Genomic DNA, 26,840 nt, shown 5'->3' with positions numbered 1-26,840 from the left:
TCAAAGGGTGGGAAGGAACCAGACTCACAAAGACCCTTTGCTTCAGCACGGTGGGACTTTCTAGGGGCCGCTGCCAGAGTCTTCCTGAGCTGAGGGTTCTGAAATGTGAAGAAACGCCAGGATTCTTTGTGGTCATAAAAAGGGGAAAGATAGCTGAAGGGATAAACATCTCAACCAACAAATTCTTTTTATGGGATGTCTGGCTTTCTGCAAATTTTACTGAACCAAGACATGTGTTCTTTTCAAATTAATACATACAGTACAAAAACTCAAAATAACATGCTGATTTATTCCATGAAGATTATTTCCAGGATAGCTGCGGTTTCTTTCACATTTCCGACAAGAGCGGGGAGTAAGTGTGTGTGTGTTGGGGGTGGGAGAGATCTCCGCAAGTCCTGGAGACCAAAAGTTTCGGTTCACATGTAGAGTAAAATTCAGTCCCAGTCTCTCTCTTTCTCCATGGGGGTGTGTGTGTGTATGTAAAATTGCAAATTTATTTATTTATTTATTTATTTACAATTTTTTAATATATTTTATTGATTATACCATTACAGTTGTTCTNTCGGTTCACATGTAGAGTAAAATTCAGTCCCAGTCTCTCTCTTTCTCCATGGGGGTGTGTGTGTGTATCTAAAATTGCAAATTTAATTCAACTTTTAGAATGTGTTTTGAGCATTACCAGAACACCGAAGCAAGATAAGAAGCATTGTCTTTTAATCTATTTAGGGAATAAATACATGGGCCTATGGAGTGGGAAACAGCTCAAAGGAATATAGAATTGAATAAATTGGAAGCACACACCGTGTTGCGAGAGGTCAGAGGACTCGGGGCTGGATGCTGGGAAACAAGACTTCCTGTGAGTACAGAGACCAAGGGAGGGAGAGACCCAGGCCGTTGACGCCAGCTTCTCCCAGCAGTTTGGTACCTGCTCCCCTTTTGATGCAGGGCATTTCGGAAGGTCTGTTTTGGTGATCTGACCCTGGGGAAGGAGAGAAATTGGAGCTTCTGTCAGATATTTTCTGCACTGCTGCGGTTAAGGCAAAAAAAAAAAAAAAAAGGAAACAACTGACCCGCAACTGGCAAGGATGTTTGGGGCCGGAGGGTTATCAAATGTAGTGTCATTGGGCTAGTCAGAGCAACTGAGTCATGGTAGGCGGAACTGTGAGCTCAGGAAAAGAGGCTCAGATGGCTAGTTAGGAAAGGGCAAATTAAAACCTGAAACTAGAGACTGAGATTGACCATGTCGAGTGTCGGCGAGGCTGTGGAACTGGAGCTCTGGTGCATTTCTGAGGGGGATGCACACGGTTCAGCCACCTGAAAGGCAGCAGGGCCGTTTCTCGTGAAGGTCACATACACTTAACAAGTGACACAACCACCCCATGCCTAGGTGTTTATTTCCCCTCTCCATGTCCTCAGAAAGAAGTGTGCATGGATGTTCGTACGAGCCTAATGCACGACAACTTCAAACTGCAAACAACCCCAGAAAGGTGACGTGATAAATAACTTGTGGTTTATTCAAGCTGTGCAGTGTCACCGAGCCACAAAATGAAACAAACTATTGACAAACCAAACGAGAGATAAATCTCACAGGTGTGCTCAGTGAAAGAATGTGCTCAGTGAAAGAATACCATTTACATGGTATCATAAATAAATAAATAAATAAATAAATAAATAAACAACCTACAGAGACAGAAAGCAGATCTGTGGTTGCCTGATACTGGGGTGCAGGTGGGAGACTGAGTGGGAAGGGAATGTTCTGGAATTATGCACCTATATTATATCTTGTGATAGAAGTTACACTGTGGCCTGAATTTATCTGAACTCACCAATCTGTACACTTACCTTTTATTAAATGTAATTTATATCTCAATCAAGCTGATGCAAAAGAAGCCGGCACCCCTTCTAATGAACAGGCTTCAGGGTCAAGCAAACCAATGTGAGAGAACAGTCACATCTGAGAGAACCCCTTGCTAGTGATCTGCTAACATGCCGCCCCAGGGCCGAGGCCGAGTCACGAGCTGTGAGCTGTGTGCACAGCCCGCCTCGTTAGATGATTCTTCAGATCGCTGGCTTCTCTCTTGAACAAGAAACTGAAGTTAGGGTCCAGCTAAGTGTGTTCAGAAGCATTCCTCCTCCCGGGCCTTGAGCCTCCTGGGAGGAGACCCCCTGCCCGGAGAGCACTTCCAGCCGAGACCGACGTGGGAGGTCGGGAGAACGTGCAGCTTTTCCTTCCTCGGCCTGCAAGCTGGCCTTTGGGTAGAGAAGCTGGGCCTTGGTAATACTAGCTGGGTTGGGGAAAATGCACACAAATTTCTCCCTCTCCCCCAGGTTTCTGTGGCCAGCTCAGTGAGCGGAGAGGAACAGTGCTGATTGGGGGCATTTGAGGCTGTGTGATAGGTCATAATCTCAACTAAGTATGTTATGAAATGGAAATTATAGTTATGGAACAGTGCAAATTTACATAATTACATCGAAATGAAAAGGGAAACAAAGGAGAATTCTGAACAACATCTTGAGGGGTAATTACCACAACCAGATGGAAGAAAATTGTTCTCTAAGTAGAATAAGGCACCTTTCCAGGAGATTCCTATGAATTTATCTTGTATGGACACTAAGCTCTCTATCCACAGTCCATCTTAAATGACTGTTTTCCCTCCAATGAACCTTTTCCCCCTCTGTGGGAGACACATACTAATGTTCTTGGCAAAGTTAACGATCACACAAATTTCAACAAGTATTTCTTTGTTCTCGGGTGTCTATCTTTTTTAGCTGCCTTAAGCACTTTTTTAGGTAAATGGCAACAAAGGAAACAGAGTTAGTTCCCAAGGACATTAAATCTTAGACGGTTTAAGACTGGTGTATAGAGCTCCAACAGGTCTTCGCTCGCTGTGTCAGCCCTGGCTGTGAGTCAGGACAGCTGGGCCCAGTTCTGGTTCCCTCATTAACTAGGTATGAGACCTTGACCTCCAGCAAATCTAACCTCTAGTCTGGTGTCCTCCACCAGCAAATGAGGATGTCATCCCTTTCTTAACCTGCCTCGGCATGTAAAAGGCTTTCATGGAAATATTAAGTATGATAACATTTTGAAAAATTAAACGTTTAATATCAACATAAATCAGGACTTAATTTTCAGTTAGAAGAAAACTTTGTGGATGTTAGAAGCACAATGGATGTGCTTGTTGGAGGACCTGGACTCTATGGCAATAAACATGTTCCGTCATCTTTTCCCTTCCCAAGGAGCACAGGGGTTAAGAATCCCCTAAGACCAGCACTCACTCTTGCCAGGGTGTTGGGGAGGGTCCGCTGAGAGTGCTCCAAACAGTTTTAAATTTCACAGTGGGGTATTGTAGGAGTTACTTTATTGCCAAAACAACAGACTGAAAACTGAAGCCTAGAAATGGGGTAAAAATTTAAATTTCAAAGAGAAAAAAAATGCAACTGGGTCATAGAAGTGCCACAAGGCCTAGTATGTGGTCTATATTCTATTTAATGAAGGCTGGGGCAGTAACAAGAAAAAAAGAAAGGAAAGAAACAGAATGTAACCAGGTCTGTAATGTTTTTAGGGAGTAAGAGAGTATCATGAATTTGAAGCCTTAAGGGCTGGTCTTGGCATCGCCTCAGACTGACTGTCTCTTGCCTGGTCCCTGATATACTGGGCTTCTCCATTTCCTGCCCCCGCCCAGACTCCCCCACCCCTCTGCTCTCGCCCTGGTACATCACATCTGAGGGGAGAAGTGACTCTCAGTTTTCTCTTTTAGGAAACTTGGGACCAGATGAAATGAGTGTCTCTTCCTTGAGTGGGCGCACTCCGATGCACATGCCGACTGAGTATATGTGGCTCTCCCGGAGGGAGGGGTAACACTGGCGTCGTCCTGCTCACCTTGCTGAAGACGTGAAGGTGCCTGCTATTTTAGGCTAGAGTGGAGAGGGGAAGGTGGGCCTGTGCCACACAAAAAGCCCAAGCCAGAGGCAGAACACCAGGCAGGCCTCGAGCAACCGCCACTTCCGTCTGTCAGGGATGCAGACAGTGTGTGCGGATGTGTGTGTGTAAGGGGAAGGTGGGGGAAACTACTGTGGAAAGACAGCCTGGGTAGGGGCACAGAGTGTGGGGTGTCTTGAAAGCCCTGCTGAAGACTTCAGCCTCTGGGCTATAGTTAGTTGGAAGAAGATGGCGAGATACTGGTATTGTCTACTCTTCCTCCAGGAACCACACTTGCATGGGTTTGCACCCATCCTTCTCCTGCTGCTTGCCCCCACCCCACACAAGAACATCCCTAGACCCAGGAAGAGGCGTGAGGAGCTGCCTGGCTTGAGGGTCCCCTGTGCAGCCTACGGTGGGTTCAGCAGGTGGCTTCTAACCTCCACCTCCACTGGCCCCAGTGACAGCTTAGTCCTGGGGCCTGCCTCAGACTTCAGGCCCTGACTGACTCCAAGGATAAAGTATGAACGAGGTGTTGCCTGACTCCTGCTCAAGGCTAAGACCCAGGCTTTTAGGCTGGGCAGGCACCAAAACTGGGCAGCGCTGGACCAGCTGCAACAGGGCCACGGGGGTCTGCTCAACATGCTCAAAGGACTCAAGAGTTCTCCAGAGCTCAGTCACCACAGCATTACTAACAAGAACTGTCAGGAATAAAAAATAAACGTCAATACATCACGCTAGAGGAAAGACCAACTTTTCTATCCTCTAGGGTCACTGCAGAAAATGTTAAAAAATTAAAGCTATATGACGAAATGAACAAAGAGTATGTAGCCAAATGTAGGAGGGAAGCATCCTGGAAGTGTGCCACATAATTAAAAAGGGATAATATATTACTTTTTACAATTTTGTAATGTTTGTGGCATTTAACAGCTTTTATATTTTATGACTTGTTGTGACTTTTTAAATTCTAAATAGTTCCTTTCATACCTAATTTTGTAATTAAAAATTTTAAAAATATTTTATTTATTTATTTTTAGAGAGAGGGGAAGGGAAGGAGAAAGAGTGGGAGAGAAACATCAATGTGTGGTTGCCTCTCGTGAGTCCCCTGCTGGGAACTGACCTGCAACCCAGGCATGTGCCCTGAGTGGGAATCGAACCAGCGGCCCTTTGCTTCGCAGGCCCATGCTCAATCCACTGAGCTACCCCAGCCAGGGCTGAAATTTTTAATTTTTTCCTTTTTAAAAAAGATTTTATTTATTTTTAGAGAGAGGGTAAGGGAGGGAGAAAGAGATAGAAGGAAACCTTGATGTGTAAGAGAAACATCAGTAGGCTGCCTCTCACACACCCCCACCCAGGGACCTGGCTCGAAACCTAGGCATGTGCCCTGACTGGGAATCAAACCAGTGACCTTTTTCTTTGTGGGGTGATGTTCAACTAACTGAGCCACACTAGTCAGGGCTATTCTTAACAATCCTCCAATTACTTAAGCTTGAGGCCCCACAAATTTGGATTAGCCCTGGATGATCCCATAATATCAGCTCAGTAGACATTTAATTAATTGCAGCTGCTAAGTATGCTGAGTTTCTAGGACTGAAGAACATTAAGGAAATAAAATGCATTTCAAACAGAGACAAAATAAATAATTGAATTAGTAACTTGATTGGAAAATCTTCAGGACTGGGACCTTTTAAAAATTAGGACAATGTTGGGCTCTGGACGCCACACTATCCCATGAAGGGACCAGACTGCATAAGTGGGAGTGTGTCCAGTTGGGCTCTGCTGGACACACAGTTATGTGGCATTAAAAATTTCTAATGCCCTGGCTGGCATGGCTCAGTGGATTGAGCACCAGACTGAGAAGTAATAGGTCGCCAGTTCAACTCCCCATCAGGGCACATGCCTGGGTTGCGGGCCAGGTCCCCTGTGGGGGGGTGCATGAGAGGCAACAGCACATTGATGTTTCTCTCCCTCTCTTTCTCCCTCCCTTCCCCTCTCTCTAAAAATAAGTAAATAAAGTCTTTATTTAAAAATTAGTAATTTCTAATGCCAATGCAATTTTCACTTTGTAATTTCCAGCAGATTACTTTCCCAATCAGGTCTCCCAATTGTTAATTAGCTGGGATGTGCAAATATGTATTCAAGAAGGCAGAAAGGTACAACTTAATTCTTCATATGCAAACTTTACTTGCCAAAGCTTAAGAATAATGCTAAAAGCAAACAAAAATTGTCTGAGTACTAACCGAAGTCCAATTGAATAATTAATTCCATGGTACCTTTGCTCAACCTGCTTTATTTTATCGGATGAATACATTTGAACATTATAGAAACTTTAAAAAAGAAATTTAATATGTTTGAGTTTACTCTGTGTGTATGAAGTAATGATTTATATGACTGAAAATGTTGCAGGATTACAACTCCCGAGTTACATACAATTTCTGTGTTTTGAAATTCAAAACACAGACAAAATACATCAACTAATGGTTTTCAAGATACTGGACAGCAAGAAGGGAAGGACAGTGACCCTGAGAGACAGGTCGAAAATGCGGGGAGCCCTGCGGATGTCCTGGATCACCACTCGGAGCGTGTTTCCAGGCCATGGGCAGAGAGGGGTCCTCGCAGGAGTTCCACGATCTTTTTGAATTGAGGAGACAAATTGATCAACACAAGCCCAATTAGTCTCCAAGCTAATTTTTTTGGTAGAAATTAAAAAAAAAACACCAGATGCTAAAATTCATATGGAGACTCAAAACAAAACTAGTCTGACAAAGAACAAAGCTGGAGGAGTGACACCGACAAATGCACAGAGCATCTTACGTGTGAGGACCAGACAAAATAATATTGAAGCATGAGGTACATCACTTTTGTAATTATTTTTAATGTCAAAATAATATCTGTTGGTCTGGCCAGTGTGGCTCAGTTGGTTGGAGCATCGTCCCAAAGACTGATGAGCCGCGAGTTCGATTCCCAGTCAGGACACATACCCAGGTTGCAGGTTTGAACCCTGGTCAGAGCAATTATGAGAAGGCTACCAATCGATGTTTCTCTCTCTCTCTCTCCCTTCCTCTCTTCTAAAAGCAATGAAAATATGTCCTTGGGTGAGGATAAAATAATACTAATAATAATATTCTATTATCATTATATTTTAATATGGTTAACTGTTTTCTTACTATGGGACAGTGTTTTGCTGTAATAAATAATGCTGTTATGAACATCTGTGGATAAATCTACTTTCTCTTTAGGATTATTTCTATGAAATGAAATTACAAGATTAAAGCTACATATTTAAGGCTCTGGATACATTTTACCAAATATTTGTGTCAAAATACCCTCCTACCAGCAGCGTATGAGAAAGTCCTGCTACATGGCATCATTGCCAGCATTGAAGGTTCCTTGAAAGACAAAAAATCCTTGCTAATTTGAACACGCAACCTTCTGATCTGGAGTCAGACGCGCTACCATTGAACCACGAGGTCCCAATCCTTGCTAATTTGAAGGTAAAACAGTATCTTCTCAATTTTATTCATGTTTCTGTGATTACTAGTTACAATATATTTCCCTTTTGTTCTTCCTCTTTTACCAACGACTGGTTCATATCCTTTGCACATTTTTCCTTTCTTCCTCCACCTGAATGAAATTATTTTGTTTTGTAAAGTTTCCATCGAAACAACAATAAAACACTCACTTGAGCTCATTTTATTGAATTGATTTAAGTACTTTATTTAAAGAAATATTCTGAAGAGTATGGTAGTTTATCGATAGGAAAAATATAAAGCTTACACGTTTAAAGAACATTTTGTACTGACATTATAGGAAAAAGACTTCTCCAAAGAGCAGGATTGGTTTTATAGTGTGCTGGTAAATGCACTCCGCAGAAACGGGGTTTTACCTTCAAATCTGAGCACATTACCCACACAGCGAGAAAAGGATAATAAAAATCACAGCTTTAATGAGTTTAAAATTTAGTAGCCCACATCTGACTTGTTGACTAGTATGTTCTTTCATTTACCTCCCCAAGGCAGTGCTTATTTTCTTCACTTCATCCTCTGCATCCTTATCCTAGAAAGAAAACACAGGCAGACAATGAAAATTCACACATTCATCCTGATACTCAAGGTACTCTGAAGTAGACTCTTGTTGAGTGAGGGGAGACTTTTTTGAAAGACCGTTACAGAGAAACTGTGGCTCTCTTGGGACAGGAGTGATTCGGGTCTCTGAGAACAGGAGCCACGTGGAGAGCTGAGTCCCGGCTTTTCCCCCACCACGTGCGGGGTGGCAGGAGACAGGAAGAAGAGTGTGTCAATGAAAACACTGTTTTCTTCTCCAACTATGAGATGTGGGAGAAGTTCTGGCCCTAGCAGCAGAGGATGTGAAGAAATCTGAGATTCCACTGTAAGGTCCAGAGAGACAAACAAGCATTTCAACTATTGACTTTATCAGGGGCTTCATAGTTAAGATTCAATAATATGGTTTATAATATGGTTTACAGGACTCTACACGTATTGTTATTTTTTTAAAAAAACCAAGTGTGTAAGTTAGAAGGAGGGGCAATAAATTCAGGTGGTAGGGTATCTTATGCATTTTTGAAGTTAACAAACATTTACTGAGCACCTATCAGAAAGAATTTAAAAAATGTAATAAGTTTAAAATAAACAGATGAGAAAAAAGGGACAAAACAGATATTTGAAGTAGCTGCTAGCTAGATTTGTTTTTAGAAATAGAAGCTCTCTAATAGTTTTAATCATAAACATTAATACACTGACCCAATGGTAGTGTTGGATCAGCTAGAAACTTACCTTCTATCAAATCAGTATTTTTTGAAGGCTGTAATAAATTGCAATGAATGAATCTAGGGTGTTACTACATTCCTTAAAAGAACTTATAAAAAGCCACAATTTGTGTTTATCTTTGTCACCCCAGGGTTAGCTCAGCGCCTGGCACCTGGAAGCCCTAAATGTCTGCTAAATTAGTGGTTAGACGCTGGCACACCGGAACACCAGGAAGCACACGAAGGCGAACCCCAACACACAAGAGCATTACCTAGGATATCTGAGTCACTTACAAAGCAGGTCGTATTTGTCCACGTTTCCATACACCCTTGCCATTCCAGACACGCATTTCAAAAGTGATATAATAATTAGGACACCTTATGTGTTCTGCATTTTTTCAGTTTCATTAAATGCTGTTTCCTGATTAAACAAAGTCTTTGTAAATATGCTTAAAGCTGCATAAAAATAGAAACTAATCAACTGAGGAATACTGAAACAGAAAAGGAGAAATATTCCACTCAGCGTTGTTTCTTGATCTTTTCCATGGTGTTGAAGACAAATACCAATGTACCAGACTTGTAATCAACAACATGATTAGTCTCCCGAAGAGAGGTTATCTCATTGCTTACTATGTCTTACTGAATTCTGATTCAATATTTTTAAGAATGTATCACAGTTCTGTATCTTTACAGTATTTTCAGTAATATGTCATTTGGCCAAAGTATAAATTATATGTTGAATTGTGTACTAAAGGGTTCCCAAGAGAGTATTTTTTCCAATCACTGAGTCTTCTTATATAAACTCAAGAGGAAGATGTTTTTACGCTGACATGAGGCCCAGGGAACTGCCAGGTGTGAGAACTCTCAGGTCGACTAAGGCACGTGCGTTTCTGAAGACATCCCTTCAGCCAGGACACGGCGAGAGTTTTATGCAGTGAACACCCTCCCATGTCCTGGAGTGATGCTCTGTGAGTGAAGGGCTCCCATGTCTATTTCACCGAATTGCTTCTCCAGCATGAGTTACCCACTTTGCCAAGTGGCTTCCTCCACCTGGTAAAGACCTTCCTTTCCAGCTTACCCAAAGTTTTCTGCACACACCCAGGCATGAGCTTTGGCTGAAGGCTGCCAGGCTCACCCTGTGTGCACTACCTGGTACCTCTGGTGGTTCCAGCTGAGGTTCTTCCGCACACATCACAGTCACACGGTTTCTCCCCAGTGGGCCCCATGTCAAGATGGCTGAGGGGACAGCATCACTAATGGCTATTTCCCACAGAGATGGCATTCGTAGGGTTTCTCTGCAGAGTGAATTCACTCACGCCACTTGAAGGATGAATTGTTACTGGAGGCACTTCCACAGTGTTCCCCTCCTGTGTGGGCTTCCAGATACAAACAGGAGGCAGCTCCCTGGCTGAAGTGCTTCCCACACTGATTCACTGTAGGGTCCTCTGCAGTGTGAGTGAGCATGCGGTGAGTCACTGCTGAGCTGTGATTATCTCCCCACTTTCCACCTATTCAAAGAGCTCCCCTCCAGGGAGAAATCTCTGCTAGTGGGGAGGAGGTGGGAGGCTGGTACAGGTTTCTCAGGTCCATGCATCTCTTCATTTTTCTATATACCAACTCAACGATGACCATTCGGTGATCACCTCTAGTTAAAGTCTTTGCCACAGTGGTGGCATTCGCCAGGTGTGTTTCTCTCCTGTGCAGCGTGTCAACTGCAGAGCTATCCGAGGACCCGTGAGGTCTTCATTACGTTTCAGGCACTTCAGATCGTGACAATATTTATGCAAATGTCCTCTTGTAAGAACTCAGTTATGGTTTTGAGCTCAGGTTATTCCTTTCTTCCCCAGATTCAAACTATCGAAAACTTCCTGCTAAGACAGCATGCCTTCTCTGCCCTCAAACTGAATCTTGCCTTGCGCATCTGATTCACAAGACAATGCCAACACAGAGCAGCAGGTTCGCCCTGGTGGATCTTACCACGGCATTAGGTGGCTCCTTCCTACATGTCTTCTACATGGAAGTCAGACCTTGGTTTCTAAGACTTTCTTGCTTGGACTCTGGCCTTGGGGAAATTGTCCTTGTCCCGCAGCTCTTTCCAGACCCTATACCCCTAGGATGTTCTCCAGCCTCACACGACATTGAGGTTGGTGTCCCCACACTCTGCAGGGTTTCTCTCTCTCTCTCCAGCAAAAGGCCAGGAATCTGTACTTTTAACAAGCCCTCCACTCCCAAGCAAATCAGAATGATGTAAACCCTAGGGTTAACTTTCTAGTTTCCTTGGAATCTCAGATTACACAGCAAAGCCCCAGGAAGGCCTTCCCTAGCCCCAGGTCCAGGCTGCAGTCCCAGGTGTAATCTCCCATAAATGTCTGTGCTTTCGTTTCCAAAACTCTCACCGCACTTTATTGCTATTAGGTGTTCAGTGCCTGCCTTCCCCACAAGAAAGGATTCGTTTCTTTTTCATTGTATCCCAAGCTGCTAGCAGGAGGGATATCCCCGTATCTGTGATACATAATTTAGACAGGCTGAAAGCAGCATTAGGATTTTATCACTAAGGAGTTCCTAATGATAAGGAAGATTCTCAGTCTGTTTCAAAGGTTGGAAACGTAGTCCGGGACTTTAAACAACATCTAACTGCAAAGACAACTGTGTCACCTGCTCATATAAACAAGTATTCTTCACTTGTAACATTCGCACAGTCTGCTTCTTCCTGTGCTTCTTTCCGGAGCATTGTCTTTACTATCTGCCCTCTAAGAGTTTACCTTAGAAAAGCAATTAACATCACTTCAAAATCCTACAAGTTTTAAATAGTTTTTTCTTTACCAGGTTAGCACACCCCTCGCTGTAAGTGTGTGTGTGTGTGTGTGTGTGTGTGTGAGTGTGTGTGTGTCACACCATGCTTTGTACAGCTGAGCTTTCTCAGAGTACTCCAGGTCCGTAACTCGACTGATCCCTCCAGGCAAACAATTTTCGGGCTGCTGGTGTAATCACTGTGTCATTCGGCAATCACTCTCACGCTGCCTTCGACACAGGAATCCTTTTTAATTTAAGAAAAGAAATATTTCCCAGGACCCGAGTTTACTTTCCTAGGGTCAGGAAAACTCCACATGATTAAAAGAATACTGTAGTTTCAAGTTCTGCGAATGGAAAGCTGCTCACATACTCGTGTCTCACACTAGTGCCCAAGGGCTGACACTCCCAATAGGCAGTGCAGTGTGACGAGCACCGTGACAGGGACAGATGACAAGTTCGCAAATAACCACAATGCCAGAAAGCGTTGCAAGTGCCACGGGACAGAAGCAAATATGTTCTGCAAGCTCACGAGGGAAACTAAATGGCCGTGCTTCCTGTATTTTAATTAGTGGCACAGCTAGACGTTTTGGAAATGAATAAACGGCTTGGCCAAATCACCAATGGGGTGCGGATCGATCTGGGAAGACTCGATAGAGACAGAGGTACTATGGATGACTCACCTCATCCTATTTTTTAATTTTAAGGAATTGAGATGCTCCTGGCAGTACATTTACTACTTGGGGGACAAAAAAGAACTGCTAGGAATACAAATGGAAACATCACTGGGGAATAAAAAGTAATGTGAGAAATATGTTAATGCTATTTTGCATATTGCATAAATATTTCCACAGTGTCCAGCTTTCTTAGTCACCTTTATTACTAGTCCTGCGTATTATTGCTATTAGCACTATTATATTTGTATGGTATTAGTCTTTCGATTCTTCCTACCAGTACTTACTGAGTCCTACTTACATCCCAGGCACTACACTTGGCCTTGAAATAGAGTGGTGAATGAAGCACACCTGGTTACTACACAATCACACAAATAACTATATAGTCACAACTGTGCTAAATGAAGGAAAAGTACAAGGTACTTGCTTGCCTGGGAGTATCAAAGAAGTCTCTCCTGAGGAAAGGATACTTCCAGTAGGGCCTACAGGAGGAGTAGGGTCATGGCTGGTGAAGGAAGCAGCAATGGCGGGTGGGAGTGTTTCCAGAAGAGGGAACAGTATGTTGTGAGGGACGAACGTGTGCAGAGGAGGGGACATCACAGAGGACATCAGAAATGCCAGAGACTGGGAGGAGCTAGATCAGACCCTTGAAGGGCTTGTTAAAATTTTTGAACTTCATCCTAAAAGCGAAAGATTTTAAAGCAGGGAAGTGACATGCTGAAGTTTCGGTTTAATCTATTGCTTTGGCTGCTACTGAAAACCAAGAATGATGGGTCAGGAGGCAAAAGCTGTGAGGAGACCCATGGGAGGATCCGTGTGGTGCGCTGCACAGGGTGGTGGCAGTCGGACGGCTCAAGGCATGCTTTAAAAGAGGAATTCCAGGAATGTCGTGACTGGGTAGAGGTGTAGGTTGAGCAGCGAGGAGATGTCAAGGATGATTCCCAACGTTCCCAGGGGAGTAGATGGGGGAGCCATTTACTGAAAGGAGAAGATGGAGGGAGAGCAAAGGCCTGATGACGAGACGAGCTGGAGACGTCTGCAAGGCCGTCACGTGGAGATGCCAAGGAAGGCATTAGAGAATCAGGCCTACAGCTCAGAAGATAGGTTTACAGACAGATATCTGAGGGCCCCCGGCAGGTGGAAAGCATGTGAAGCCCCAGAGGTAGGTGTGGAGGGCAGGCAGGAGGCAAGGGGAAAGAAGAGACTTAGGTGCCAAGGATGAAAACCTGAGGTTAGGCAGTACCTCGCCCTGTGCGAGCTCCACATTTCACGCATAAACATCAGCAAGTCAAATGAGGTATTGTCCCCCATAATCGAACTCAATGCGAATCTCACATTTCAGCAGGAATGCGGACACTCGCTTTTAAATGACTGCATGCAATCCAAAGTGACATCGTTCAGAAGACAGTAGGGCCCCATCACCAACATGGAGCAAGCAACCAACAGGACAAGAATCTGCATTTCGCTCAAAAAATCACACAGTTTGTCTTCTGGAGAAGGAGCGTTGCTACTGAGACTGCTGTTTCTCACTATTAACCGACGGAACCAACTAAGGGGTTCTAGTTAGGAGGACAATCAGCCCTGTAGGAATCCCAAACATATCAGCAGCCCAAGACCTGCAGCAGTAGCTGCTGAAGAGCCCAGTGGAGCCTGATTAGCCGTGTTCAAAGCCACAGGCATCCCCGAACCCTGCAGTTCCCGGGCAGCCCTTGCTTCTCTTCCCTGTCAGCCTGATTTCCCATGACCGCCCTCAACACGCCCTCAACAGATCTCTGCCTTTCCACCTCTGGGCCTTTGTTCATGGCAATGTGCTTCCGCCCACACCTTCGCATGACATCTTTCCACCTCTGATGCTCCCTGATGTCTTCTAGGTAACTGTAAATTCTCCCTTTTCAATATGCCCATACCAATTATTTGTATCTCCCTAGGCACTCATGCTTTCTACTCTGAGCTTAGTTATTTGAACACACACCCCATGTTCTTTTCTGGGCTGTAAGTGCCCAGAGGGCAACAGGCATGTCTTATATGTTTACATCCCAGATCCCAGCAAACGCCTGAGCCTGCATCACTCTAGCAGAGAGGAAGAGACATGTGTATTTCTGAGGCACTTCTTTTCACCTGTGATTCAGAGGATGACGATGTGTAGTGACTGATGTATTTCCTCTTGTTCCCACAGTACGAGCGAATGGCTCATGAGAACATGGACTGAGCTGTTAACGCTCTGAAATTCCTAAACCTCGGAGTGCGTCCAGAATTCCGAATCAGTGAACAAAAGGGAAGGATCAATGCAATAGTTTCTTTTCCATTAATGGTAGGTGTTCAAAGACCAAGAAAACGTAAATACGCATTTTCAGTCTTCTGCGTGGCCTTGGATAGTGACACCCTGCTGTGAGCTGGGGACTGATGGTGGCAACTCCACAGACACTCCTCTGGTTCTAAGGTAGGCGGCCTGTCGAGCTTGTTTGCTGTCCCTCCTCCTTCCGAGTGGGGCTTGTCCCATGACCTGCTGTCTAACACCTCATAGGCATCAGGATGTTTTAACTTGCATGGTGTGTGAGCCTCTTAAAGATCCAAGTGGTCTCCTGGTGCAGTGTGACCAACAGCGAAATTTAAAACTTCACACGTGAAATCCAGGTTGAGATGCTTTAGTCTGGAAGAGCGCTCCAGACGTGTGTAAGCCACTGTTCACATGTGAAGCTGCAGTGGTACTGGTGAGACAATGGCCCCATCCCCACCACCTGGGCTTACTCACCTCTCTGGTGACACAGGGAAGCAGCATCGCCAGGTTACAGAACTTCACGGCATTCTCTTTTTGCTTAAGATCCACAGAACACTAGAAATGGGAAATAACCAACGTTAAAGGTAATCTCATTTTAGGTAATAGATTCAACATTGTCTTAAAACAGCCGTCTTCGTTACCTTGGCAAGGAACAGGTAATTGCACTTAGAAAAACCAGGGTACAGATCTTCAACCTGATTTTAAGGGAAAACAGAACACAGAAAAACAGGGTGATATTCAAACAACAATCACCAGTGAAGAGGACATGTTTCAATACATCAAATATTAACCAAATTGACCTAAGAATTTAGGTTGCTTGTGTCATAGCTGAGTCCTTTTTATCAAAGTATCCTTTGCATGCAAATACAGCTTTTTAGTTTGACCAATAAAATGAAATTATTACTATGGTCATAAAGCTTACAAAGCAATGAGATACTTTAAGGTTTGGGGGTTCTTTTGTGTAACCATCTCCTCACTTCCTCTTCTGTATCTTTTCTCTACTTTCCTTTAGAGAACAAAAAGAACTGGTAATATACTGTCCCCCACCCCCCTGCCCAGACAGGTCTTGTATGTGTCACAACTATTCAGGAAGTGAGTACAGCCTGACCACTCTCCCACCATATTCACACTCAATTTCTTCAGTTTCAACATCTTCCGTAAGAGTTGGACAGTCTCTGAGGTCCACCACCTTCAGTACTGCTGAAGAGAAGACAGATCCTTGACACAACCAGCCCAAGTAGTAGACCTGCTTGCAGAGTCGAAGAAGGGGGAGGTATGAGGGTACTTCACCCCTCCCCTGCTAATCCCTGTGTACTAGCGCCTTCTCTTTATCTCTGGTAACTAAGAATTCTTGTGGGTGCGTGCTGCCGCTGTCGGAGAGCTCTTCATAGAGCCCAAGACGGGCTTCGCCTGAGCCAGCTTCTGCAGTTATAAGGGTCTATGCAAGTACGCTCCCAACCTGGCCCTGGTCACCACCGCAGAGGGATGCTGAGCCCAGGAGAAGAAGAATACTTTTTAAAATTTACAAAAAATGTCTGTTATACAACATACGATCATTCCAGACAGTTACAATATTAAAAACTAAAAGTTTCTCTCTTCTAATTTTATTTTGAATTTCAATCTATTCCCCAAGTGGTAACCACTACCCACAGTTTTGACATGCACCCTACCACGCCTTTAGCAAGAACCCCCCCAAAATAGACACCCCCCCAAAAATAAGATAATTGGTTTAAAAAAATAAAATGGGATCATTTTCTACATATTGGTCCAAAACACTTTAACACAACATATTACAGACACATCTTCAAAGTTAGCATACACAGATCTATCTATTCCATTGTTTCTAAGAGCTGTATTTCATTCTATACATAATTAAATTAAGCATTCTCTGATTAGACATTTATTTAGACTTATTGTTCACTTACTAATAAGGCTGAGTAAACATACTTACTCCTACATGCTTGCGTACATGTGTGATTATGGTGATTATGTCTGTAGGAGAGACTCCTAGAAGTTGAATTCGGAGTCAAAGCTATATATGTTTTAAAGATGGGTATCAGTGGAGGGGAATCCGAGACCCAGGGAGCTGAGGAGCATTCTGACAACTTAAGCAAGTCTACCTTTTGTAAAGGACAGTTACTCTCTGCAGAATCTGAAAAGCAGGGGTCCTGAAAGGAGAAAGACAAAATCTCTTGGGAGCCAGACTGGGTGTAACTCTTTAAAATCCAGTAGATAAACTGTGGATCTGGCTTCGAACCTGCAAGGCTGCCGAAAGACTGAAGGAAGTTGCGGTTCAGTCCTAACCAGAACTCTGAACATCCTGTAGAGCCATCCAGGGCACGGATGGATTCTGGTTCTCCTGCTTCTCCACTTCATCATTTCCATTTCAGCTCTTTGAGTTTACTAAGTGCCTTTCTTGAGCTATTCTAATAAGAGAAACCTATTGAACAACTGAACACACGGAGCTTGGTTCAATTGAAGTTCTTTCATGTTCAGTAACTGTAGCAAGCTCTGTCCAAATTCCATCTGAACACCTACTGAACACCTCTTTGGAGGGCCGGAGTAAAGGGGGGCGGGGCAGGACTCTCACATCTGGGCTCCAACAACATGACCTCTGGGGGTGACTCTCCTAAGGTGTGTGGGATCTGCGGTGTGTCTGTTTCCTGCCCCTCCTCTCCACCTCCCAGATTCCTTAGCCCTCCCACTGCCTCAGCCCTCAGCACCCTGGGCCCCTCGGCACCCTCGGCTGCTGCAGTAAATATGGGGCGGAGCAGTCCTGACGGCTGTCACAACCTTGACTCACACCAGGGAACGCATTTTCAGTCAGAAGCGAAGTCATGACCTCACAGTGAGGTCCCCAAGATGGTTTGCCAAGGTCTTTACATTTTAAGGAAGTAAACATTCTGTGAGCCTTTACAGGTGCCGGGCACTCTCTAAGCAATTCACTTGTATTGAGTTACTTAATCTTCACAACAATGCTGAGGCAGGTCCTATTATCTCCATGTTATTGTTTAAACTGAGACAGAGGTTAAGTTACTTGCCTGACGTTAATCAGCCAGTAAGTGGTAGAACTGGAAATTAGCCAGGTGGGCTGGTTCCAGAGTCTGCATACTTACCTGTGCAGTAGTGGGCCTCTTACCACTTTCAATTTTACTTGTATAGTATCCAAGGTACATTACCACCTTAAGAACTTTTGTACGGTGTCCTGACAACCTGAACTCCAATTATAAATTTGCTACTATGCAAAAAAGAGTTAAGTTCCAATGACACTTTTTCTGAACTTATGCACATCATTTATCTGAAACATAGCATGATCTACAGTCTTGTAAAATTTAAAATGGGAGAACTCATTCTCAGTGGTAGAAAAAAGGGGGAAGAAATGGGAATGGCGCAGCTTTAGACGTCACTCTTATCTCTGATTTACCGCGGTGCGCCACTGGGAAAAATTAAGTTCCTGACGCCTCGATTTCCTCTTTATGAAATAAAAAAGATCACATTAAATAAAAAATAAAAAACAGGTGGCCCTAGTACTTTTTATTCCCAACACTCTTTTCCACTGGGCTTATGCTTAATCTTGGGACACTTAATTTTTTTTTCTTTTTAATCCTCACTCAAGGATATGTTTACATATTTTAGAGACAGAGGAAGGTGGGGGGAAGGGGGTAGAGAAAGAGAGACAGAGAAACATCAATGTGAGAGGGATACATTGGTCAGTTACCTCCATATGCTCCTCAACGGGGATCAAACCCGCAACGTAGATGTGCCCTGACCTAGAATCAAACCTGCAAACTTTTGGTGTACAGAATGATGCCCCAACCAACCGAGACACCTGTCTTGGGTGTTAGAAGACTTACTTTTCCCACACATTCTAGTCAGCCACCAGCCACTGTTCAGAAATGGAAAGTGCAGTGAAACCTGTTTCTCATTTAAGACTATGTGACCCCTGAATTCCCTCTCAGTTCCACAAAATAGATCCTTAAAATACAACAAAAAACAATCAGCGTGTACAAGCAGTTGGACAATAGAGATCAAAGTTAGATTTTGTCTATATTGTTACAAATCTGAAACTGTAGGTGGGGGAAAAACACCTTGGTATCTATAAAATTCTGTAATTGGCTCCAGACAAAAGTGAAGGGATTAACATAACAGAAAGCTGGTTATATGGGTGGTATACTGCAGACTTACATGCGTGCACACACACGTATTTGTGCTCAGAGTTTGTTAGTATAGCCAGTATACATTTTAAAACACAAATGAAAATACTGATTTGGTTTAATGCCCCAAAACGTTTCATAGAACTGCCTGCAACTTATGGAATGGCTTTTAAAATAACTCTTCCTTTTAGCATCTTTTAGTTCTTTAAGATTAAACTGTCCCTATATTAGGCTAATCAGGAGTATTTGGGACCAAGGCTCATCATAGTCAGAGCATAAATTCTTTTACACAAATTCACATGGCCTAGAGAGTCACTCTTGGATTTGGTAGTAAGGCCTGTTGTACCCGAAACCCAGGGCATAACTAGCTGTTCTAAGAAGCACTTTGGATTTAAAACATAACTCACATTATGAGAGGTTCAAAACAGAACCAGGATTCAAGCCATTAGAGATTACATGTGAAGGAGAGAAAGATTTCCTTGACAACAGTAGGAAGGCCATGTGCAGACAGTAGCGGGTTTGACCCTCAAAAAATGGAGAGACAACATAATATACCTTAAGGAAATTTTGCAAAGCTTCTTGTACAGTTGAGGATGGTATTTCTCCAAATAGAGTAGCAGCCATTTTTTTCTCAATCCAGCTCAGTTTGGAGACCTGCAAATGCAGAGCAACATCACTTTTAGAAAGGTGTCATCTTTTGATGAATAATCTTTCCCCGGTTACACGTTTGTGTATGTATCTATGTACGCAGATGCATATAAAACATGTAAATACATATCCATAAATGATGCATAAGAGATGCCAGCCTTATGGTATGAATATTTTACCTTCCTTTTTAATAATTCTAACAAACTATAAATTCTGAATGCATTGGTTACAAAACCAATGTGAAACCTCATACCATGGATATGAGTTCAATGAGGGAAAGGGGATGGGGGTGAGGAATAATGCTGACCTTGCCTGTTCATCTGATTGGCGATTCTCAGATGACCGCAAAATATTTCTTGGTGCAAGTATGTGAGTTACAGGACCCTGCCTTTGCTCTCTTCCTGCCTACTCCATCTGCCAGCCTGTCCCAGAGGGCAGCTCTTCAGAAATTTAAACAGAATGAGGATTCTCAACCAAGAGGGAATGTGGAGTGAGGGCCCAATATACCTAATTATGATCCAGGAAGAATTTTTTTTTGTTTTCTTTAACACTTTTTTCATTTCCCCCAAATATGAATATTAGGTGTTTCTCATAAAAAATTCAGAAACGAATAGTTAAAAGGGTGCTGATGCTCGTCCCGACCCCGTCAAGTGCCTTCCTTCCCAATTCCATCTTCTAGGTTCCTAGGCAGCCACTGACCTCTATTCAAAAAAATTGTTCCCTCGCCTTTGTACAGTGTTATGGATTGCTACATTTATTTTTGCTTTAAAAAAGCCAACTTGACGAAAATGCTGTGTTATTTCCTTTGGTGAGGTTTCTTTTACTTAAATATTTTTAAAATAATTTTTTATATTTCAATTATAGTTGACATACAATATTATATTATTGACAGTTTTAGCTGTACAACTTTTTCACTTAAATATTATAGTTTTGAGATTTTATCCTGGTTGGGTATAACTGAAGTTCAGTCACTTAAGTAACTGAAATATTCCATCATTTAAGCATACATCAACAAATTTTCATCCACTCTTTTGTCAATGGACATTTGGGTCTCTTCTATTTTTTTTTGCTCTTAGGAACAAGGCTGCTAGAGGCATTCTTTTACATTTTGAACAAAATGTAAAAGAAGCACATTATAAGAGATTCTCTAGGGTACATTTATAAAAAATGAAAAGAGGCACATTTATAAGAGGGTCTCTAGGGTAGGCACCAGTGTGGGTCATGTGGTCGGCAAGTAATCAAATGTAAAAGATGCTACCCCAGTGTTTGCAAGATGGCTGTGCCAATGTATGAGCAGTGTGAGAATTCCTGTTGTTCCACAGTGAAACATCTCACACCGTACTTTTAAATTTTATCAGATGACTGAGAAAGTAAAAATGGCATGTCATTTTTGTGGTTTTAATTATTATTTCTCATTATTTCTAATGTCAAGCTTTGTTTTTTTAGCTCTGGCTGGTGTGGCTCAGTGGATTGAGCACCGGCCTGTGAACAGAAAGGTTGCTGGTTTGATTCCCAGTCGGGCCACATGCCTGGAGTGTGGGCCAGGTCAACTGGATGATGTATCTCTTGTGCATTGATGTTTCTCTCTTTTTCTTTCTCCTTCCCTTCCCATCTCTCTAAAAATAAATAAAATCTTAAAAAAATAGATTTGTTTAAGTTGTTTGGCCTTTTAAGTTCTAATTTAATGGTATTATGATCAGAAAACTTGTCTGGTAGCAATTCTTTAAAATTTATTAAGACTTGCTTCATGACCTCGTATATGGTCAATTTTACAAACATTCTATGTATGCTTGAAAATGTGTATCCTTGAAAATGTGTACTAGTTAGATACATATTTTCATATGTGTGCATTAAATCAAAGTTATTAAATGTGAGGCTCCAATGTTTACAAACTTAAGACACTTGTCTTCCTGTTCCATTCATCACTGAAAGAGGTGGGTGGAAGTTCGCCACTGTGCAGTGTCCTCACCTTCCAGGTGTTTTTACCTCTCCTCCACATTTTCCATCCCTCTGTTCTTCTGTGCTGCATTCCAGGTAACTTTTTCAGATTTATTTTAAAGCTTGCTAATTCCCTCTAAGGGTACCTATCTACTGCTAAAATTTTCTACTGAGTTTTCTTTTAACGCCAAATAGTATACTTTTTTATATCAACAATTGTTTCATCTCTACCTGGTAATTTTTATAGTCTTACTATGCTCCTCATCCATTCCCCCCAGCCCAGTTCCTCCTATATGAAAAAAAGCAACACAGATAGGTAGCTATTTAATGTCCTGTGTTCTATGTTTCCAAAATCTAAAGTCCTTTTAGATCTGCTCTGTTTTTCTGTTGTTTTTGTTGATCATCTTTCCTGATGGCTTATTTCTTGTATATTCGACGGTTTTTGATAGTGTTGGCCACTCTGCGAGAGTTCCATAAAATGAAGCTACCTTCCTCCAGGGAGGACTAACATCAGCTTCTGCCATTTGTCTATGGCATGAAGATCTGGTTCCATTTTGCATTAAAATTTCCTTCTTGGGTTTTGAAGCCTAAACAAATAATATACCTGCAAGTTCCAGACTCATGTGAGACTGGGTCAATGGTTTTCAAAGTTTAGCAGAGTCTCTGACCTTCAAGAAGACTCAGATTAGGCCCTGGCTGGTGTAGCTCAGTGGATTGAGCTCAGGCCTGTGAACCACACGATCGAGGTTCGATTCCTAGTCAGGGCACATGCCTGGGTTGCAGGCCAGTTCCTGGCGGGGGACACACCAGAGGCCACCATACATTGATATTTCTCTCCCTCTCTCCTTCCCTTCCCCTCTAAAGATAAATAAATAAAATCTTAAAAAAAAAGAAGACTCAGATTATTAAAACTGGCATGATGAAAACTGCTTATAAGAGATCTTTTCAGATAATCATAATTAGAGTTGTTAGAAGGAGTGTTTGAGATAAGGAATGTAAACCATGAAATGCACACCTGATACGCAGCAGGCATTCAATAAAAGCAAGCTTCCCACCTCATCCCCAATCCTCTCCAAGCCCCATTCCAAAAGTTTCCTTTTTCGCTGACCCCAGTTTTCTCATCCACAAAGAGTATTTCTCCCCATGGTAATTTTTTCATGCATCTCTTAAGACATATTTTCATATTCTGTTAATCTTCCATAAACTAATGTCATTCAAGACACTTGGTCTTAGACTCACTAGCCACAGTTATTTCTACATATCTCAGGTCCTTTTCTAAATTAAGTTTCTTGAAGACAAGGACAGTGTTTTATTTATCTTCTGGCCAGTGAACACATAATTTATACTCAGTCAACTCTGAATGAGAAAAATCCTCCCACAAAACACGGAGCAGTGCACCAGGACAGGCCACCTGTGTGTTGATGGCAGGTGCCCCCCGTGAGAGAGCACAAAGCGGGAGAGACACTGTGACTGCTCCATGGGAAATGGGAAGGCAGTGAAGGGAGGAAACACACATACTTACATAAAGCCATATATTATCTGTAATGTAATATATGTTATAAAATATAAATATGTAAACTCATGAAATATGTTTTTACTCTATTTCCATATAGTAGGTGCTACGTAAAACAATAAAGGAATAAATTAGTCACTGAAAATATATCAGACGATCAGAGTATATTCAAATAAGATTTATAGATAAAAGCAATCAACTTACAGTGTAACAGTATCTTCCCTTGAGGTAATACAGAAAGGGTTCTTCGGGTAATAATTGGATTGCTTTATCTAGATGTTCCTAAAAGAAAACCCCAAAGAAGTGTCATCTCCCAAGATTTCAAGGCAGCGTTGAATGGAACCGCACCCAGTAAACTCAGGGGAGCTTTAGCGTTGTCCGTCCTCTTCCTCAGTCCCTACCACTGACAATTAATACAATTCATCATTATCAATTAATTCGTCATGAAAATGGTTGCTCAGAACAAGAATCGGAACTGGGACTATGATTTAATAAGGCTACGGGTAATTTAAAGCCAAAATGTCACTATACAAACAGAAAACACCCAGTCACATTATTGGCTGCCCATGACACACAAATGTCACACAGTTAGGGTGTAATGGAGGAAAAAATAGCGGAACTAGATGGCAGAGGAATCTCCTCCACTGACGCTGTCAAACAGGTACAGGGAGGTGGGAGACACCCTGCCTATCACTGTAATGACTGGCCCTGAGGGGCTCTTTATTGAGCTATTCCAACTGCAAGCATATTATAGATGATATGTATTATACTACTTACTTCATTCATCTGTCATGGTAAATATAAGCCCTAGATTGGATTCTGCTCCTCCTGAGAGTAAATGTGTAGAAAATGTTAACTGATTAGTCCCGGTCATGTTTACAGTGTTGGTGGGCTTGTGACCAACTGGCTAATCCTTTATTTTTAAAAATATTATACTCATCTACCAGATGACTTCTTTCAGAATCTAGAATAATAACAATCTTGAATTGCTCCAAGAGTTTGATTCCTTTTGGCATACTACTATTTGAAAAAATGCCACTTCATTTAAATAAAAAAGATAAATCCCTAGAGATTAATTTGTTGAATAATTTGATTTAGACCTATTAGTGGAACATATGGCTACATTAAAGCACTTTTAATATCAAGAAATACCTTGAAGCGATGTCCACAGTTGATTTTGTTTTGTAAACCCTCAAACTCAGATACATAGCCACACAAAATTGCGTACCTGAAAAAGATACAATGGGTATTGTATGAACTTTTAATCAAATGCCACCAAACACAACAGTTCAAAAATGTCTCCGAAGCATTCTTTAATATTTAACGAAAGTATTCATGTAGATGCAAAGTCCTGAAAAATAATGAGTACTTGACATTAATGCGAGGCCAGCTTCCTCATCTATAACTGGGGACGCTAACACCATCTATCTCCTATGTAGGCTGGGAGGGCAATACCTAAAACACGTGATTGCTTAGAATACTGCCTGGCCTCCAGGAGTTCCGGAAATGCGGGCTGCTACCACCACCATCACCAATGATAAAGTCACAGACAGGCTCTCCGAAAAAATCGAATATATAAGTATTAAATTGAAAAATACATTGTACCAACAAATCCTTGCTTCTTCAATAAAAATAAAAATTTCATAGCCTCCTTTAATGTCATTGCAAAACAGAAGTAAATATCATGACTAAAAACTACATAGAGTCAAAGATAATTTGAGAATATGCTTTTCCAAGAAATTCCCCGTGTCCTTCAACCCTTCCTTGGAAACCTGCATTACTAGAGCAAAGAGGCCCATGGATTACGGGCCTCTCATTTTTTTCCGTTGGGAATGCAAAATTTACATAAATAATTATTTGATTATAATTGGGTGTGATACTTGCTTACATTCAGACTTGCTTACTCTGAAAATGGGGGGTATATCACTTTTCACATGCAGAGTGTTTCTGTCTATTCAAAAGTCTTTGGAGTATTTATTTCGGAGTGTTTCTGTCAGAGGCAAAATACTCATTTACTTAAGTATTTCAAAAGTGGGTGCTCACTTTTCCTTGCACTGTCATAACTGAAGTGAAAAAGGTGACCTTGAGTGGTATTTATCTCTGTTGCTTCTGTGGGTAGGCATAACTTTTGAGTGTAAATAGGAAGCAAACAATTTTCTCCTTTCGGAATAGTAAGGCCATTTCTGGATGCAAAAGATCACATAGTTCACATAACTTATGCACAACCAATGAAACGGCTGTTTGTCAATTTCGACTTTTTGATCTCTTGAATTTTCGGTTTCTACACAATCAATGGAACCTGCGTCAGCGAAAGCAAGAGTGACGGCTAAATCAACCCACTATCCGTGATCGGAGAACTTGAACAGATGAGGAGACCCTGCGACTCTCGAATCGTCAAATCAGACGGCACTGCCCATACATCTCTCTGCAGCCACCCGAGAATTTGAGGGAAGATGACAGGAAAAAGACTCTCAAGCTCACTCATGACAACTGCTGTTGTCACCTCCAGCCTCCCCACATTTTCTGAAATGCTCTCTGTCATTCTGTTCTGTCACTCCTCTCAACGAGTTCCAGAACATGGAGCAAAATCCCACAGGACTGCATCTCCAAACTCCATTTTTGCCATGGGTATCACAACCTATTTGGACTGAATGCCTTAGGCCACTTTCAAAAAATAAACTTTTATCTTAAAATAGCTTGTGATTCACAAGAGAGTTGCAAAGATAGTACAGGGCTCCCATATACACATATCTGGTTTTCTCTACTTTTTGCATCTTACTTTACTATAGTGTATTTATCACAACTGCACCAATACTGACATACAAAATTGATACAGCATTTTCATAGTAAATTAACTAAACTCCACTTTATTCAAATTTCTATCTGTTTTTATCGCATGTCCTTAAACTCTGACATTGTTTCTCCATCTCTCTTTCCATATTTACCCCTATTAACATGTTGCTCAGTGTCTTTTTAAAATTTTATCTTTATTGTATTTTTTTAATACCATTTATCCTCCTTCTCCCTCCCTCCCCCCTGTAATCACCACACAGTTGTTCAGGCCCATGAGTTCTTTGTCCTTTTTGCTCGACCTTCCATCCTCCAACCTCCCCACCCCCTGAGCTGTCATCCTGCTCTGTGAGTCTGTCTCCATTTTGCTTGTTGTTTCGGTTTATTCATTAGATTCCACATATGAGTAAAATCATATGGTTTTTGTCCTTCTCTGACTGACTGGCTTATTTCACTTAGCATGTTTTCCAGGTCCATCCAAACTGTCACAGAGAGTAAAATTTTCTTCTTTTTTACCGCTGAGTAGTATTGCATTGTGTAAATGTCCCAGAGTTGTTTCATCCACTCATCTACCAATGGACACTTGGGCTGCTTCACATGTGAAAATCTTTGGGGTTACTACTGTCATCCATTATACTCCCTGTTTATTTTAGTTTGTGTTATTTTGAAACTTTTATAAGCACACTTTCTATATCTTCACCCATGGATAAAAGGACTAAGACATAGACCTGGAACTTTAGAACCATCTCCAGACTGACAATGACATTGTCCGTAGTTATTCTGTCAAATAACTGAGGCCCAAACCTTCCTGTTGGCACGGACAGTCGAGAAGCTTGCCTGCATTTCTACACCTTGTTCACAAGGGCTTAAGGAGTGAACCTGCCTTAATGCCTTCTAGCAAAGAAATAAATTTCAAAAAATATCATGTCACATCTTTAGAAAAATCTATGTTGCATCTGCTTGAATGTCCTCACCCACAGATTCACAGAACAACCTGACTATCAATGCTGGAATCAAAGGGAAAGATTCTATGTTCACTGATGTACAGCGGTGGAATCAATCTTCTGTTTCTGAAAATGAGACCTACTCACGCCTGTTCTAGGCTTTTACAGTGTTCTCACCACCTTCTGAGTTCCTCTGTGAAAGGAAAACACCGTGACTTACAAACATCATCATATGAAATAGGCACAATTTTCCCTTATACAACCTGTCACGAGAGTCCTGTGTTTCTCGGAATCCTTTTGAAGTCCGCTTCTTTAAAGTCTAAACCAGTATTTATCTCTCTACATATCACAAATTTGAAGTTCACCTGCGCCCTGGTCCCCGCAGGGTCATCACTCCTTTTCCAGAGAGCAGTTCCACCTGTGTCTC

General features: G+C 42.1%; 1 protein-coding gene across 2 annotated transcripts in view; it reads right to left on the bottom strand.

Moving 5' to 3' along the window:
* Positions 1 to 7,615: 7,615 nt before the first annotated feature.
* Positions 7,616 to 26,840, bottom strand: part of RMDN2 (regulator of microtubule dynamics 2) — a 58,694-nt gene continuing 39,469 nt past the window's right edge. For both annotated transcript variants that reach the window (XM_037066640.1, XM_037066641.1), the window contains exons 6-11: positions 23,832 to 23,907; positions 22,884 to 22,961; positions 19,136 to 19,234; positions 15,068 to 15,121; positions 14,901 to 14,981; positions 7,616 to 7,975 (exon numbers count right to left, since the gene is read on the bottom strand). In XM_037066640.1, coding sequence (XP_036922535.1) covers positions 7,922 to 7,975; positions 14,901 to 14,981; positions 15,068 to 15,121; positions 19,136 to 19,234; positions 22,884 to 22,961; positions 23,832 to 23,907 — 442 coding nt within the window. In that variant the 3' untranslated portion in view covers positions 7,616 to 7,921. The remainder of the gene's footprint in view (positions 7,976 to 14,900; positions 14,982 to 15,067; positions 15,122 to 19,135; positions 19,235 to 22,883; positions 22,962 to 23,831; positions 23,908 to 26,840) is intronic.

This window comes from Sturnira hondurensis, unplaced genomic scaffold (assembly GCF_014824575.4).
Source record: "Sturnira hondurensis isolate 20B ecotype Veracruz unplaced genomic scaffold, ASM1482457v3 Scaffold0016663, whole genome shotgun sequence".
NCBI lineage: Eukaryota > Metazoa > Chordata > Mammalia > Chiroptera > Phyllostomidae > Sturnira > Sturnira hondurensis.
Note: the sequence above shows the minus strand (reverse complement) of the source record. Positions and strands in the feature narration are given on the sequence as shown.